Raw genomic sequence first — 18,771 nt, 5'->3', positions numbered from 1 at the left:
ACCCTGGTGTTACCAGGCTGCTGTCGTTTGGTTTTTAACCCGGCTGGTTATAAAAATAGGGGGGACCCTATGCGTTTTTTTTTAAAATAAATAAATAATTAAAAAAAAACGCATAGGGTCCCCCCTATTTTTATAACCAGCCGGGTTAAAAACCAAACGACAGCAGCCTGGTAACACCAGGGTGGGAAGAGCCATTGGTTTAGGCCCTCCCCAGCCTAAATCTTACCAGCCTGCTGCCGCCCGGTCCAGGAGCGCCAATATTGACGCTCCGGGACCACTGGCACCCGGCTCTTCCCAGTACCCCTGGTGGCATTGGGTACTGGGGTAATAATGGGGGGTTAGTGTTAGCCATTTTATACCGGCTAACACTAGGCCCCAACTTAGTAATGGATTCCGTCTATTAGACGGCTTCCACTACTAAGTCTATAAAGTAAAGAAATAAAGACAAGACACAAGTTTACGAATTTTTTTATTCAAATAAAAACACCCCCACAACCCTCATTGACCATTTTATTAAAAAAAAATTCAAAGAACAACCGCTGGTCATCGACGTAGTCCATGGAATCCGACGTAATCCCCAGGATACCGATATCTGAAAAACAAAAAGGGAGAAACACACAAAACACACAAACAGGAGCACAACACCCATCATTGTGAGCGGTGTTGTGCTCCTTACAGTATGCAGCATCTTTACAGATCGCTGCTTACAGTCTGACCCCCAAGGGGTTAAGGGAGGATGTATTGCATCCCCCTTAACCCCTTGGGGGCCAGACTGATGTCAGACTGCACCCATCCCAGCAAGGAAGGGGTTAACTGACCCCCCCTTCCTTGCTGGGAGGGGTGCAGTGCCGGGGAGGGGGTGGGGAGAGCTCTATACTCACCCCGATGTGTCCTCTTCGCTGGTCCGCAGCACAATGAAGTGACTGTACTGCGGACCGGCTCATTATATGTGCGCTCAGCCGAACAGCCAATCAGCTGAGCGCACATATAATTCTAAATGTTTCTTCTAATAATGTTATTGTCATAACATAATTAGAAGAAACATTTGATGTTTTCATTAAAGTAAAGTGATGATTAGTACAGAAAGCTCTATTACCGGGAATATGAATTACCGGCTTATAGTGCTTCCTGTACTAATTAATATTTAATGAATAAAACACATTTTCTTGGAAATAAATTCAGTTTCGTTTGTCAATAATTTAATTCTAACGAATCCATCATTGTGCAATTAAATATAATGTCAAAAAATAAATATATAGATAAATATACATTTATTTATATATCTATTTTTTTTAACAGTATATTTAATTGCAAAATGATGGATTCGTTAGAAATAAATTATTGATCAACGAAAGTGTCTTGATTACAAATAAAATGTCTTTGATTAATTTAATATAGTAACTATTAGAGGCATCGGCATTCGGCATCATTCCCGGCTATTTTTGAAGTACTTTGTACGGACCGCCTGTCAATCCTCGGCCGCATGTCCAGCCGCAAATAATGGTCTTGTTCATTTTTTACGGGTCCGTTTACGATAGGGCCGTAGATTCATTCATAGTGTGCACTGTGCAGCCGCATATCCTATACTTCACAGCATACACACGAACCCTCAAATATACGGGCGCACTATTACATCCGTACATACGGCCGCACTATTACTACGTGTGAAACAAGGGTTAAGGTGTCACTGTCGTTATAACTTTCAAAATCTAAATCAACAGTAGATGTGATATAAAGGAAGTTTGCAATATACATTCATTATTTTTTTTTAGTTATCATGGAAAACACTGCACTTCCTGTTTTCTGACTTTTTTTCCCTCAAAAAACAGGAAACAGTCAGAAAACAGGTCCTGTGTTTCCCAGGCCATCTGAGCGCTCACAGAGACAAGGCAGTCATGTGACTGACGGACACATTGAGCCGTGACTCTCTGTACAGGGCGGGATTCCTGTGTTTAGTCTGTTTTTTACAACCAGCACAAGTCATAAAATCTGCCTTCAGAAGACTGGACCTGGATTTCCGGTAAGTTCAGCTTTGTTTTACAGCATGATAACAACAAAATAATAAATGTACATTGCAAACTTGCTTTATATCACATATACTGTTGATTTAGATTTTGAAAGTTATAACGACAGGTACACTTTAAAAATTAATAACTGGAATATGATTGGTTAGTACAAACCACACCTCCACTACTTATCAGCACTAGTTTTATACAAGAGGCCTATTGTAATCCTCACAGCCCAGTCCTCAGTGTAAGGCCGTATTATAGATGAGAATCCTGCCTGGATACAGGTATATAGATCTATTAGAACTGGACCTAGACCTGTGGTTGGGCTAGGACGTGCACCTGTAATCCGCACGTGGGAAAGGAGCCTAAGGGGGCATTCACACGTCCGCACATTTGCAGATGTTACGGACGGGAAAGGAATGTTATGGATTTGTTCCCCATCCGGCATGATGTGTCAGTATCATGCCGGCAGGAGGGAAACTCTTTGAATCGCCGCAGGTCTGTCACTACAGTGCCGCAGCAATTCAAAGAGTTTCGGCGCTGCCGTTATGATACTGGCACTTCATGCCGCACAGGGAACAAATCCATAACATTCCTTTCTCGTCCGTAACATCTGCAAATTTGCGGACGTGTGAATGCCCCCTCATGCATTTGTGCTGTACCTTGTTAGCGCAGGAATTATGTGACTGTGATGCTAAGTGAAAGTATTACTTATTTTTTTTTTTTTTTTTTTTACTGAATAGAGCCAGATACTGAAACTTAATAATGTGGCAGCCATCTTGTCGGAGATGCTTGCAACAGCATTTAAAGACATGGGGGGGGGGGGGATTTATCAAGCTCTATTATCAAGTTGTATTTTTTTGGCCTAAAATGGGCAGATAAAAATACATCTATTCGCAAATGTCTGTTTTGCCAATAAATTTTACCATCTAGCCATTTTACGCCTTTTGCACCAGAGGGGCGGACTCTGGGTCCTCTGAATTTATAATTTTTTGCACTGAAAAATAAGGAGTTGATAAATGTCCCCCATGCTTTACAGTAAGTCCCATGAACATTGGCACAATAGACTAGAGCTGCCCCTATTCACTGGTAGAGTTGTCTAGCCATGCTCTGTGCACAGGAGGGAGCTGTGATGTCACTATTGTGAAGGTATCTATATACGGGTGTCACCTGTAATCCTGTCTGTGTTATGGTATCTATATACGGGTGTCACCTGTATTCCTGTCGGTGTTATAGTATCTATATACGGGTGTCACCTGTATTCCTGTTTGTGTTATGGTATCTATATACGGGTGTCACCTGTATTCCTGTTTGTGTTATGGTATCTATATACAAGTGTCACCTGTAATCCTGTTTGTGTTATGGTATCTATATATACGGGTGTCACCTGTAATCCTGTCTGTGTGACGGTATCTATATACGGGTGTCACCTGTATTCCTGTGTTACGGTATCTATATACGGGTGTCACCTGTATTCCTGTGTTATGGTATCTATATACGGGTGTCACCTGTATTCCTGTCTGTGTTATGGTATCTATATACGGGTGTCACCTGTATTCCTGTCTGTGTGATGGTATCTATATACAGGTGTCACCTGTATTACTGTGTTATGGTATCTATATACGGGTGTCACCTGTATTCCTGTCTGTGTGATGGTATCTATATACGGGTGTCACCTGTATTCCTGACTGTGATTATAATTGTGAATTAGAAACCTCCTATAATGGCCACAATTAAAGCTGCAAGATTTCAGGATTATTATATATTGTAGAAAAAGGAAAATGAGCTTAAAAAGCACAAAACTCTATAAAAATGTATTTATAATAAATTCCTGATTTTCTGATGACACATTGGCTGTAATGGAGGAGAGCAGACATGATGGGAGTTGTAGTGCTCCTGTCCTTCTGGGCTCTCACATGAGCCCCATAATGTCTGCCCCTTATAGTGGGCACTATGATTGTGAGCACAATGATGAGTGGAGTAGTCCCCAGATCTAGCACCGTCCCCATATAGTCCCTCCTCTCCCTCCGCCCTCAGGACGCTCGCTCAGGCTCCTCCATACACGCACACGGCTCGCACTCCGCTTCCTATCCGCCTCGTTCACACACAGCATTACCGCACTGACCTGGCTGCGGGTGACTACCAGCTGGTAGAAATCCTTGCTCGGGGCCGGCGCTTGCCCGTTACACTCGAACAGAATCTCCGGCAACAGAGCCGCCATCTTTGAGACGCTCACGCGGTTGCCTGGGAGACCGGGGCGAATTACTCCCTTCCTACCCACAGGGATCCCTGCACTCGGAGGCGGAGAACACGTCGCCGGATCCCTCCGCTTCGCATACATCTCTGAACAATAAGCACTGGACACATAACACTTCGTCTTGGGAACTCACAGAGCGACACATCGTGTATAGTAACCACCCGCTCGGCAGGGTGACCCTGGCGGAAATAAACCGATTTCACGCAGCGGAGGGGTTCAGTGAGGCAACCAACCCTTGAGAAAAAAAAGCGACGGAAATAAAAGACGATCTATAAAAGAAATTAGAAAATCCCCTCAGCGAGCGGACGGCAGGGTATTTATCTCAACAGCCCGCGAGTGAGAAAGCCATTGTGGTTACTATACTCCTAACGGGGCGCGGTGGTCCCCACCGGGAGCTGCGTTTCCCCTCTTTTTGTAAAGTAGTCCGCGGAGGGATACCGGATAGGCCCCATGTTATGGGTAGTATGAAGTAGTGCAGCGCTGATGCGGAAGGATCCAGAACTGTAAAGTAGTGCGCGGAGGGATCTGGGCCTCGCGTCCTCAGCTGATCGGTGAGAAGGAGCCGGAGAGCAGCGGAGACATCTGGGGGGAGTGCGGCGGCGGAGACAGAGGTACCCGAGCCGGGCCCCACACGGCCCCCCTTGGCCACTAGTGTTGACTTTACACATGTATGCTAGCCATGATGGTGGGAGACCCTTAGTGCGGCTCAGGGACGCCAGTGTGCTCCATAACACATGTAGGCATTGTACACAGTGCTATACAATAGCCCAGTGCTGCCATCCAGGAGGACAGGGCTCCCCCAGCGCTGCGGCCTGCTCTTCTCTCAGGGCCATAGCCGTGTGTGAACAGGCCCAGAGCAGCTCTGGGATTATTATGGCAATCCTATTAGCATGACATACACTTATTCCAGCACTAAGCTGTTCTATGGGCATCTTCCTGTCTGCAGGACTACTGCTCCTCTGGGCAGGATGGGGGGAGTAGTGGATGATGCCACCTTTGTCTATGTGTTCGGCATTGTGTCATACATCTGTACAGTGCCCATCTCCTTCTCTGCTTTCATCCAATATGTCAGCTGTGTAGTAATGCTGTATATGCCCCCCAGCCCTGACATGTATATGTGCCTGTGGGTATATAGACCTGTATATGTGCCTGTGGGTATATAGACCTGTATATGTGCCTGTGGGTATATAGACCTGTATATGTGCCTGTGGGTATATAGACCTGTATATGTGCCTGTGGGTATATAGACCTGTATATAGGAGCCTGGCTGTTCTTTGTCACATCCAGCTTCCTGTTATTGTTCTGCTGGCAGGATTTGGCCTGGTGACGTCCTAGGTGATCTCTACCTGATCAGATGCCACTTCTCAGTCTGGTCACGGTGCAGCTGCTGTGTATGGGGGGCACAGCCGGGCATATCATGGGGCCAGGGCCCTGGTAGTGCTCATCTGCTGCTATATAGGGGTTGGGATAAGGCAGATGAAGCTGCCAGGGCCTGGTGCAGCCCAGGAGATGGGGACAAAGCTCTGCATCTTGGAAGGAATGGTGCACTGAGACAGCAGCAGATAAGGCTGAGGAGTCACTGTGGGGTCAGGGTCACCGGGCTGGGGAGCTTAAAGGACAAGTCTACTCCAGGGGCCAATATCACTGGATAATAACATTACTGATTCCTATTGCATCAGGAATGTGGGGGGTGGGCACTGGCCTCAATACAGGAGATGAGGTTTAGCGTTAAATGCATATATATATATATATATATATATATATATATATATATATATATATATATATATATATATATATATTATCTATCTCTATCTCTCTCTCTCTCTCTCTCTCTCTCTCTCTCTCTCTCTCTCTCTCTCTCTCTCTCTCTCTCTCTCTCTCTCTCTCTCTCTCTCTCTCTCTCTCTCATATATCTATATATAATGTCTCTGCATATAGACTGTCTTTACGTTGATGTGTCAAGATTTATAGCATACAATAGGGACAATTAAGTTTTCATAGTAACGGGCATGTGTGTAATTTACTGCAAATTATATCTATATATGTTTGAAGGAGTGGACCATATATGTGTGTGTGTTTATATATAATATATATATATTATATTTCTTCAGCCAGTTTTTTCGTTTTTTATTTTTTATTTTATATAGTAAAAACAAGAATACTCCTCCCTACCCCGTAACCCTCTCATCCCTGTATTTTTTTTAAAGGTTTTTCTGTATTAGACAATCCCTGTTTATTAGAAGGGGTAATAAGACGATCACAAAGAGACTCCCCAATTTCCTAGTGTCTGTTCTGTGTAATGCAGGACAGAATAGGTCCTCCAGAGCGAGAGACACTCTTTGTACTCACTTTCTACTGTGAGGATCCTGAGAAGGAGACCCCCTCTAATAATTTCCTGTCATCCAGTATGTGTAGGAGTCCGCTGGGGAATCTGGTGAGAAATCTTGTATTTATGTGGCTGATGTTCAGTTTCGGACATGTAGCCTCATACAATAGGGCTAACCTGCATCCTGCTAACCCAATGCACTCTCCGTGCTGAAACCTATCAATAAGTGACACAAAGCGATACCTCAGTCTCTTCAGAGGATTTTCTACCTTTAGGGCAGCGTCCCTATTCTGTGGCTCTCCAGCTTTTGTAAAACTACAATCCCCATTGTAACCAGACCACTAAAGTCTGCTTGGAAATGATGGGAGTTGTAGTTTTGCAGCAGTTTGTGCACACTTACAGATATTTCTGGGACTATGCCGTTCATCTAAATAGGGATAGCAGTAAACCATGCACTTCCTTCGGAAAATCCCCATTTAGATGGAGGGAACAAATCTGCCATGTGTGAGTTCAGCCGTATAGGTAGTGTGATGAGCGTCCTGGTGTCCTCTGTGTTGTGTTCGGGTTATATTGCTTTGTTGTATCTGCTATAAATCGGTGCAGATGGCTAAGGTGTCGCTAGTAAACCTAAAGGTCACGTCTTTATTTTCTAGGGCAGGTTAGTAAATGAAAGTAACAATTTGGTCGTATGTGGCACTTAAGTTTGTACTGGGTTTTATACATTATTTTTTTGAAAGTGAAAGCATTGGATAAAGTTTTATTTTATTGAAGAAGGGAAAAAAAAAAAGCTATTGCAGCCACCATCTTGGGACTTCAGTCACTGCACTGGGGCCCTTACTGGAATTACCTCAAAGAAGGAAATCAGAGCCAGTCGGAGCTGAGGTTTCCTAAACAGCTACACTTTGATTGGCTACTGTGGGCGGCAGGCGCCTCCCCTTCACACAGGAGGCCATTGTCTGCAGGGACGTTCTGGTTTGAGGTAAATTTGGCCAAATTTCCTGACAGAAATTCTTTCACCGTCGTCACATTAGGATTTTGTGCTGTTGCTGTACATGCAGGTTATAGACCACAAAGACCCAGTAGTGTTGTCAGTGCTCTGAGATAAGTCAGGATCAGGGGGTTTCCTGGGAATGTCTATGGGCCTAGGAGAAGGCCAGCATCTGTGATGCTGCTCAAGTGGGTGGTAGAGCCGTGGTCTGGCATAGATTTTCAGGCCACTAAGGCCTTATTCACACGCTCTGTAGTCTGTTATAGCAGCATACAGAAGTCCATCCATAGGTTGTCTGCAGTGCATGGACCTGTTGAATAGAGAACAGATCGCGGCCTCATAACACATACAGAAAGGGTGCACAGGGCCATTTAAACCAATGGTTCTGCAATTACGGACGCACTACCGAACAGGCGAATGCAGTGTTTTTTGGGTTATTTTTCTGTGTGCACTTTTTTTTTGTGTAGAAATTTCTCTTTTATCCTTAACCCTTAGGGGACACAGCCAGTTTTCATTTTTGCGTTTTCGTTTTTCCCTCCTCGTGTATATAAGGCCATAGCGCCTGCATTTTTCCACCTAGAGACCCAAATGAGCCCTTATTTTTTGCGCAACTAATTGTACTTTGCTAAGGCAGATGTAATTTTTGCCTAAAATGTGCCGGGAAACCAGAAAAAAATTATATGTGTGGTGAAATTGAAAAAAAAAACGCATTTCTTTTATTTGGGGGAAATGTGTTTTTACGCCATTCGCCCTGGGGAAAAACTGACTTGTTATGCATGTTCCTCAAGTCGTTACGATTAAAACGATATGTAACATGTATAACTTATATTGTATCTGATGGCCTGTATAAAATTCAAACCGTTGTTAACCAATATACGTTCCTTAAAATCGCTCCATTCCCGGGCTTATAGCGCTTTTATCCTTTGGTCTATGGGTCTGTGTGAGGTGTCATTTTTTGCGCCATGATGTGATCTTTCTATCGGTACCTTGATTGCGCATATATGACTTTTTGATCGCTTTTTATTACAATTATTCTGGATTTGATGCGACCAAAAATGCGCAATTTTGCACTTTGGGATTTTTTTGTGCTGACGCCGTTTACCGTGTGAGATCAGGAATGTGATTAATTAATAGTTCGGGCGATTACGCACGCGGCGATAGCAAACATGTTTGTTTATTAATTTATTTATTTATTTTTATTTATAAAATGGGGAAAGGGGGGTGATTCAGACTTTTATTAGGGGAGGGGGTTTTGTGTTATTAAAAATACTTTTTTCTTTTACTTTAGACATATACTAGAAGCCCCCCTGGGGGGCGTCTAGTATATGCACTCTGATCTCTCATAGAGATCCATGCAGTATAGTTATACTGCATGAATCCATGAGATCGGTGTTCTATTACTTTTGGCTGCTGCAGCCAAAAGCAATAGAATGCCGAGCCGGGATCAGCGCCATTACGGAGCAGACCCCGGCCCGGTATGGATGCAGGGATCGCCCCCCCCGCAATCGCGCCGCAGGGGGGCGATCCCCCCACTAGACCACCAGGGATGTGTAACCGCAAGTATTTAGAAGCAGCTGTCAACTTTGACAGCTGCTTCTAAGTACTTAATTAGCGGGCACGGCGATCGGACCGTGCCCGCTAATAGCCGCGAGCCCGGGCTACTCGCGGCACCCGGGATCGCGGCAGTTCAGAGGGTGGTCGCCGCGCGACCCCCCTCTGAACTCCCATAGCGGCACGAGGACGTTAAATAACGTCCTGGTGCAGCTATGGGTTAAAGGGGTTATCCAGCGCTACAAAAACATGGCCACTTTCCCCCTACTGTTGTCTCCAGTTTGGGTGGGGTTTTGAAACTCAGTTCCATTGAAGTAAATGGAGCTTAATTGCAAACTGCACCTAAACTGGAGACAACAGTAGGGAAAGTGGCCATGTTTTTGTAGCGCTGGATAACCCCTTTAAAAACCTTTTGTGAATTTTTCACAAATTTTCCCTTAAAAAACACTCAAACACCTGGTCAGGAGGTGGTGAATGGTTATGCAAAAATTTTGTTCAGTTTTTTTTATTTTTGTGCATGCAATGAATTGGTAAAAGTATACTTTACATTCAACAATTGGGTACATAATTAAAAACAACAAAAACGCACACTAATTTTAGCAGGCAAGTTTCTTTTTTTTTCTTTTTTTTTTTTCTTTTTTTTTAAACAGGAAAAAAAAATTGGTAACAGATTATGGCTCTGCTCACACACATTTCCATCAGTTTTTTTTTTTTTTTGTAACCAAAATTATGATGGAAAGATTTGTATAGCTTCTTTTCAATCCACTCCTGGTTTTGGTTGAAAAAGACTGACCAAAAGACTAACAAATACTAAGTGTGAGCATAGCCTATAAGTGGCAAAAAAAAAAAAGCACAAAAGCAGTGATAACGTTCCCCCAAGAGCGACATCACACAAGGCGGTAAAAAAAAAAGTTTTCTTTTTTCTGTGCCCAGAAAAAGCTGCGGACAGATGTTAGCTGAGCGTCTGTAGGGTAATATGAAACACCCCACCCACATAAAGCTTTTATGTTTGGAGGTTTTTCAGGTCATTTTGATGATTGTCTTTTTATTTTATTTTTTTCTTGTACATGTCTATTTGTACATTTGGTGTGCTTTTCATACTCTTCCATGGAAATCCTGGAAATGCATGATGAAAGAATCACTTGACTTGTAATGAAGAAAAAAAATACAAGGAATAAAATGCCAGAGATTTAAACTCTACACTGAAATAAGAAAATGACAGAAAAAATGCAGGAAAAACAGCTTCAAATCTGCTGCAGAGCCTGTACGTGTGAACGCACCCTAATGGTGGTTCTCCTGAAAAAACACGGTGTGTGTTTTTATGTGAAAAAACGCTGCTGGCAAGTGTTAGCTGGAAGTCAATAGGGAGATGTAAAGCACTGTGCCTACAGTGCCTTTTCTTTGTGGCAATTTCCAAGACACTGCATGCTTTATCCAGGGTATATTTTTCGTGGCGTTTGCGGTAGGGTCGTCCCCAAATCAATGTGTGTGTTGCATTTTTTTACCGCATTGAATCGCATGACTTGTAATGGGAGGAAAGTAACCATAAATGCATGTGCTAAAATGCACCATTGGGGCGATCATGACGACCAGAGTAAAATGATAAACCATGAAACCTTGTAATTTACCATAAAGAAAACCATTTCCGGGCAATACAGTATTACAGCTGTGTATGACTCATTGACACTAGTATAGTAGTCCCGATACCTATAGTATTTGGGTTTGCTTGACCATCGGCATCGGCAGGTATGGCCACTCACAGTACCATCTGGGTATGTGTCATTAGAAGCAGTTTGCTGTGCCATGGAGTACATTACACCAAACACTCTTTTACTTTCTATTCCTGTATGTGAGATTCTCTAGAGAGTTTTTCCCAATGGATTGTGTTACTGTCACATGACTTATTCCATATTGGCATGCACAGAAAGAAAATCTGAAAATAGCCCTTCCTGTTCTGCTCCATTGATAATAGCGGTAAGACCCCAAGGCGGATTTGTGCTGTGGATTCCACTCTGCAGATCTGCAGCAACGCGCAGTACTATACAGGTGGAGGAGAGTTCAGGACCCTATCCATATGTATCAGAAGAACAAATCACAGCATGCCGTAAACTCCATGGGGGAAATTTATCAAGACCGGAGTACGAGTGTGCCAGTCTAATAAAAATCTCACAAGGCCATCAAAGAGGTATTCTTAGGGTGGTATTACATGGAACTATTATCGTTAGAAAAATCGCTAAATCGTTCGGATTTGAACGATAATCATTTTGTGTAATAGCAGGCAACGATTTAACGACCAACGAGAAATTGTTGATCGTTTAATAGGATCCGGACCTATTTTTATCGTTTGATCGTTCGCACATCGTTCGGTGGAATAAGAATTCACAGCTGAAACGTACGCAATAGCGACGACTAAACGACCGCAAGAATGATCATAAAGAATGATCATCGTTTCGTGTACTTGGGCGAACGATTTCGGGCTGTTTGCCTTAGCGGTCGTTTAAGATCGTTAATCGTTAGTCGTCGGAAAATTGCTTGGTGTAATAGTACCCTTAGGGCCTAATGACACAGCAGGCCGATATTGTACTCTGTAATGGGGCTGTCCACCTGCCAATGAACGAGAAAACGCTCCTCGTTTTGACCCATTAAAATAAAGATTGTCCATTGTCCACACATCTCCCTGTGTTATAAGAGATGTGTGGTCGATGACTGATGGCAGCAAAAGGCCACGTGAGTACTACAAGATTTTGTTTTCGGGAACAGGCAGAAAATCCTACAGACCTTGTGGCCTGTTTACATTTTATCATTCATGTCTAGGTTTAGTCTTCCTTTAAATAGACTGTGTGTACATTGTCATATCCTGCCTATAGATATGCAGGTCTACAGACTGGGTCGGTGAGCTGTGTTTGGCCTTGTTTATCAGAGGCCATACACAAGATTATGTTGTCCTTACCTTCAGGAGTAGTGAATAATAACTGGTGTGGTGATAACAGTGAGCACTTATTGTCTGACTGTCCTTCATGCCGGATGTTACATTCTCTCTTTATAGGGTCACCTTTTCACTCCATTGCTGCATTGTAACACCTTAGGCCATGTTCAGACATGGTGGATTTGTTAAAGATTTTCAATGTGTGTTCTGCATGAAAATTTGCTCAACCCACAAAGCATCGTATAATACATATGAATGGGGTTTGAAAATCCAATTTGCGTGTAGCCGATTTGTCTGCTGCAGATAAGAGGGCATGCTGCGGATTTTCCAATTACATTGCGAACGTGCTGCAGATTGTCTTGTGAATGTCATTGTTAGCAGTGAGTGAAATCCATGGCTAATCTGCAACTGAATCTGCATGGAAGATATGCAGCTCTCACGGTGGAACTGAGTGCTATCTTTTCTTTTAACCACTTTTGAAGACCTATGAAGTTATCATCCATCACAGGCAAGTCTTTTTAAGGAGGTACTCCGGGCTGGGGTCATTTTCAGTGTACGGACGGGGAGGGGGTGGATATAGAAGCCGGATATACATATAGAAGCCGCCAGTCAGCCCCTCCCTGGCCGTACACTATAAATGACCCAGCTCAGAGTACCTATTTAAAAATACTTGCCTGTAATGGATGGACGAACCGGGGAGGTAAGTGACCGGCGCCTTCTATATCCACCCTCTCCCTGGCCGTACACTAAAAATGACCCCAGCCTGAACCACCCCTTTAAGGCTTTATGACAAATATGTCACAGTGATCTTGTTGGCGCTGCTGCTGTAGAGAACTATGTTCCTGCCACAACTGCTGGGATCAGAGACCTCCAGTCCCATCAGTTTAAATGCAGTGGTCACTAGCGGCTACAACTTCTGTGCAGATTGCATTTTAAATATGTCAGAATGGGTAACGTCACCTATTCTCTGTGGAAAATGCATCAAGACTACAGGACACGGATAAATCTGCAGCACTTCTGCTGTGTTAGTAGATGGTGCATTTATTTTCCCCCAAGGAAGTTTCCACTTTTATGGATGCACAAAAAATACTGATGATACTTCTGATGTTTTTGGCGTATGAATAAAGTGTAACCCCTTAGTGATCAATCTATTTTGGGGCTTGATGACCAAGCCGTTTTCATTTTTTTTTTTTTTTTTTTTTACATTTCCGCCTTTCGTCATTTTTTTTTTTGGCAACGTAGCCGTATGAGGTCTTTTTTGCAGGACAACGTATACTTTTTATTGTCAGAAATAATAGAAAGTGTCATTTTTTTATAATTTAAAAAAAAAATATTAAACTTGTGCTATTCACTGTGCACTAAAAATAACAAAAAAAAATTCTGGGTAACTATGGTTTCAGCGATACAAAATTTTAATTATTTTTAAATTGATTTATTTTTTAATTTTTTTTATAACTATCTTCCTGGAAAAATGACAAAAACTTGTTGCATTGCAAGATCAATAGCGTTCTTATCTTTCACGTGACAGAGCTGGTTTGGGGCAAATTTTTTGCAGGAAGATGTATAGTTTTTATTGATACCAAGTTTTACATATATTTAACTTTTTGATCTTTTATGACATCTTTTTCTTAGGCGGATTGACAAAATATAGCAAATCTGGTGCAGTTTTATTTAAATATTGGTATAAATATTGATATAGTTTTATAGCTTTGGTCGTTAAGGATGTGGTTATTCCAAACATGTATAGGTTTTGTGTTTAAAGAGGATGTACCACCAGGTACATCCTCTTTAACCTGAACCCACGGATCGAACGGCGCCGGGGAAGCAGGTGCCGCCGTCCGTTTTCCGGACCGAGGCCCGGTTCCCGTGCACGACGCCGTTCTATGCACCGGAACCGGCTGGTGCTCAAGCACTGGAGGTAGGCTGGGCCGCCCCCAGTGGGAGGGAATTCCCTTCCCTGTATGACGCTGCTCCCTTAGAATGAATGGAGCCGCGTCATACAGGGGAGGGAATTCCCTCCCACTGGGGGCGGGCGGGCCGGCCTACCTCCAGTGCTTGAACCGGGCCTCGGTCCTGAAAATGGACAGCGGCACCGGCTTCCCCGTGCCGCCACCGTTCGATCCGTGGGTTCAGGTTAAAGAGGATGTACCTGGTGGTACATCCTCTTTAAGTGTTTTACATAACAGCTTGTTATATGTGGGTAATATAATACGATTTTTTTTTTATTGGGGAAGGATGTGTTGTGTTTTTTTTTTTTTTTGTTTTTGTTTTTACTTTTTTTTACACTTCGCTCCAGGTAGTTACAGGGGGAGATCAGCTGTCGTACTGACAGCTGATTTCCTGCAGTGCTGACACTGCGCGGCAGAGCCTTCTGTAAAAAGGCGTATGTATCAGAATAAAGCCTGTTAGTGACCGCCTTGAAAAGGCGTATTGGCTGCCACTAATGGGCTAAGGGGCATAAAAACATTCAGTATTTTAATTTAAATTTTGTTTTTAAAAATTTACCATGAAATATTGGTCCTGCTGCAATCAAAATGACCCATAGTATACATGACAGTTATTTTGGCGGAATCAGCCAGCCCATAGAATGGTATCTAAGGAGCCGGCAGAAAGGTGCGCGGCCGTGAGCGTGTACAGGTTACGGAATTCTGCGGAATTTATCCACCCTAACATGGTACCAATGAAAACTACAACCCATCCTGCAAAAAAACAGGCCCTCCTCTGGCTACATAGAGGGGAAAATAAGATTATGGTTCAATGGGATCTGTGCTGCAATAGTCTGGTGCCACCACTACACAATGAATGGAGCCAGCTGCTTCTGACTGTTTATTGCCTATGTGCCAGTGCCACAGCTCTAACAAACAGCCCATCGACGGGTAATCCCAGGTGCTGGGGTAGGCAGTTAATGTTTACATTTTTGATGAACACTTTAAAGGTGTTATCCAGGATAAGACACAGCTACTCTCTTTCAAAAGCAGCACCACCCATGTCCTCAGGTTGTGTGTGTTATTACAATTCAGCTCCATTCACTTCAATGGAACTGAGGACAGGAGTGGTTCAGTTTCTGGAACAAAATGGTTGTCTTTCTAAGCCTGGATAACTCCTTAAGGTTCTCATGCATTAGAGGGTAGGCCACCAATTCATCCAATATACAGTGAGTCCAAGAAGTATTTGATCCCTTGCTGATTTTCTTTGTTTGCCCACTAATAAAGACACTATCCTTCAGCACTTTTAATGGTAGATATATTCTAACATGGAGAGACAGAATATCAAGAAAAAAATCCAGAATATAATTTTAACCCCTAGACGTCATGTTACGTCATGGAAGTCTGTCCCCAGACGACCCATGACGTAACCTTACGTCATGGGTGGTATTCCCGCTATGAAGCGCGCTCCGGAGCGGAGCGCGCTTCATAGGAGGTGGGGGCCGGCTGCAATCAGCAGCCGGGACCTCACCGGTAATGACACGCTGCAGCGATCGCGCTGCCGCGTGTCATTAACCCCTTAAACGCCGCGATCGCGGCGCGACCGCAGCGTTTAAGTGTAAGTGACAGGGGGAGTCCCCTGTCACTTACCGATCGGGACCCCCGCAGTGTGACTGCGGGGGTCCCGATCGTTGAAACGGACTGCTGGAGGTCTCTTACCTGCCTCCATGCGGTCCGATCGGCGATCTGCTACACTGAGCCTGCACAGGCAGGCTCAATGAGCAGATCACCGATAACACTGATCAATGCTATGCCTATGGCATAGCAATGGTCAGTGTAAAAATCAAACTAATGTATGTACAAGTCCCCCAAAGGGACTTCAAAAGTGTAAAAAAAAAAAGTTCAAAACACTAACACACTACCCCAAAACCCCTCCCCCAATAAAAGTCTAAATCACCCCCCTTTCCCATTATATAAATAAAACATATAAAAATAAATAAATAGATAAACATATAATATACCGTAGCGTGCGTAATTGTCCGATCTATTAAAATATAACAAGCGTCATTGCGAACGGTGAACGGCGTACACGAAAAGAGGGGAAAAAGTGCGCAGATTACCGATTTTATGTTACATTATATATTAAAAAAAATCAATAAAAAGTGATCAAAACGTCCGATCTTCACAAATATGGTATTAATAAAAACTAGAGATCATGGCGGAAAAAATGACACCCCATACAGCCCCATAGGTGAAAAAATAAAACCGTTATAAGCGTCACAATAGGCCCATTTTATTAATATTTAATTGCCAAAAAAAAGGATTTCATAAAAAAAAATGATATATAACATTAGAGAATCTGTGTAACCTGCATATGGTTGTGTTCGGACTGACCTATAGAATAATAGTGTCATGTCGCTGTTACCATATAGTGCATTACGTAGACACAGGAACCCCCCAAACGATACCATATTGCATTCTTATTTACGATTTCACCTATTTATATCTTCATAAATAATATATTTGGAATTCCATCATACATGTTATGGTAAAATGAATGACGCCATTACACAGTACAACTATTCCTGTAACAAACTAGCACTTACATGACTTGTAGATAGAAAACTGAGAGTGCTAGAGCTCTTAGAAGGGGAGGAGGGAAAAACGAAAGCACTAAGATCAAAATTTGCGCGGTCCACTGGGTCATTTTGGGCCTGGTCCTCAAAGGGTTAAAGAATATATTAATTAATTTGTATTTCAATTAGGAAAATAAGTATTTGATCCCTCTTGCCAAACACACTCAATACTTAGTGGCAAAGCCTTTGTTTGCAAGCACAGTGGTGAGACGTTTGTTGTAGTTAACCACAAGTTTAGCACACACACCAGGGGGAATTTTGGCCCACAGATTCTCTCTAAATCATGAAGGTTGGTGGTCTGTCGCTTGGCAACTCTGACCTTCAGCTCCCTCCATAGATTTTCGATCGGATTGAGGTCTGGCGACTGGCTGGGCCATTCCATGACCTTAATGTGATATTTCTTGAGCCAATCCTTTGTTGCCTTTGCTGTATGTTTAGGGTCGTTATCATGTTGGAAGACCCAACCACGGCCCATTTTCAGAACCCTGGCAGAGGGGAGGAGGTTGTCCCTCAGGATTGTGCGGTACATGGCTCCATCCATCTTCCCAGTGATGCGGTGAAGTAGCCCTGTACCCTTGGCAGAGAAACACCCCCAAAACATTATGCTTCCACCTCCATGCTTGACGGTGGGCACAGTGTTCTTGGGGTCATAGGCAGCATTTTTCTTCCTCCACACATGGCGGGTGGAGTTGAGGCCAAAAAGTTCAATTTTGGTCTCATCTGACCACAAAACCTTCTCCCAATAACTTGGTTCATCTTTCAAATGATCATTGGCATACTTGAGGCGCGCCTCCACATGTGCTCTCTTCAGCAGGGGTACCTTTCGGGCACTGCAGGATGTGAATCCATTGTTGCGCAAAGTGTTGCCAATTGTTTCCTTGCAAACTGTGGTCCCAGCTGCCTTCAGGTCATTTGCTAACTCCTGCCGAGTGGTTGCAGGACGATTTCTGACTGTTCTCAGCATCATTGCCACCCCACCAGGCGAAATCTTCTTTGGAGCACCGGGCCGAGGTCTGTTTGTCGTGTTATACTCTTTAAACTTTCTGATAATTGCACCAGTAGTTTGTTACTTTCACATCCAACACCTTACTAATCTTTTTGTAGCCCATCCCAGCTTTGTGAAGGTCATCAATTCTGACTCTGAGGTCCTGTGACAGCTCTTTGGTTTTACCCATGTTGAAGACTTGAAATCTGTGTGATCTGTCTGATTCTGTGGACAGTTGTTTTTCACACAAGTGATTAGTGAGAACAGGCGGCTTTAGGTCAGGTAACAAGTTGATTGGGAGTGTCTAACTGGTCTGTAAAAGCCAGAATTGCTAATGAATACTAAGGGATCAAATACTTATTTCACTCCATGAAATACAAATCAATTAATATATATTCCTTAGATTTATTTTCTGGATTTTCTTTTTAATATTCTGTGTCTCCATGTAAGAATACATCTACCATTAAAAGTATAGAATGATCATGTCTTTATTAGTGGGCAAACAAAGAAAATCAGCAAGGGATCAAATACTTCTTGGACTCACTGTATACTATTTACAATGGACAGATGTCACTGTATCCATATGGGTATCTCTATATAGAAGTGACTGATCCTGTGCTCCCAGTGTCATGTGGATCTTTTCCTATGCATACACTGTCTCTTTAATCCCTATGAACCCCTTGGTGGTTGTGGCTAGCTGTTCTATTTTTAACATTGCAATCTGCATTCAATATTTATGCTCCACGTGTGAACTTGCAGCGAGTCTGACTCTCTGCATTGGATAGAACTGGCCATGCTGTTGTGAATTAACCAGTGGTATGCCTGTGATTTGAGATATACAGATGGAGTCTCTCTTTGTGGCGCATACAGGAATTACATGGACAGTCATTAACTCTAGGCCTCAGCCATTTTGTTACTGTCAGATATACTGACTTTAGTTCAGGGGAAGGATAAGCATGTCTCAATATTATTTATTGCCATGCCTTGTAAATCAAGTGGGATTTTCTCTGTTCCATGTTGTGTAATAACTTCTGTATTTTTTTTCCCACTGCTTCTTTTATTAGGTTTCCTGACACTGGTCCAGGAAATTTTACATGTTTGCATAGGCACTATTAGTTCTGTTAGTAACTCAAGTTCTTATACAGAATACAGTTTAGTTTATTGA

General features: G+C 43.1%; 2 protein-coding genes across 10 annotated transcripts in view; one reads left to right on the top strand and one right to left on the bottom strand.

Annotated features, from left to right (window-relative positions):
• The window catches only part of FBXO36 (F-box protein 36), a 36,080-nt gene extending 31,324 nt beyond the window's left edge, over window positions 1–4,756 (bottom strand). Inside the window, exon 1 of the mRNA XM_069975598.1 lies at window positions 4,135–4,756. Coding sequence (XP_069831699.1) covers window positions 4,135–4,350 — 216 coding nt within the window. The 5' untranslated portion in view covers window positions 4,351–4,756. The remainder of the gene's footprint in view (window positions 1–4,134) is intronic.
• The window catches only part of TRIP12 (thyroid hormone receptor interactor 12), a 92,904-nt gene that overhangs the window by 5,237 nt on the left and 68,896 nt on the right, over window positions 1–18,771 (top strand). For 7 of the 9 annotated variants that reach the window (XM_069975596.1, XM_069975595.1, XM_069975594.1 and 4 more), the window contains exon 1: window positions 4,235–4,877. The exons of 1 other annotated variant lie outside the window; for it this stretch is intronic. The gene's annotated coding sequence lies outside the window, so the exon portion shown is untranslated. Of the gene's footprint in view, window positions 1–4,219; window positions 4,878–18,771 lie in introns of those variants that run through there. One more of the 9 variants, XM_069975597.1, reaches the window with a different exon arrangement.

Source organism: Dendropsophus ebraccatus, chromosome 6 (genome assembly GCF_027789765.1).
Source record: "Dendropsophus ebraccatus isolate aDenEbr1 chromosome 6, aDenEbr1.pat, whole genome shotgun sequence".
NCBI classification, from domain to species: Eukaryota; Metazoa; Chordata; class Amphibia; order Anura; family Hylidae; genus Dendropsophus; species Dendropsophus ebraccatus.
This window is presented reverse-complemented; position numbering and strand designations above follow the sequence as displayed.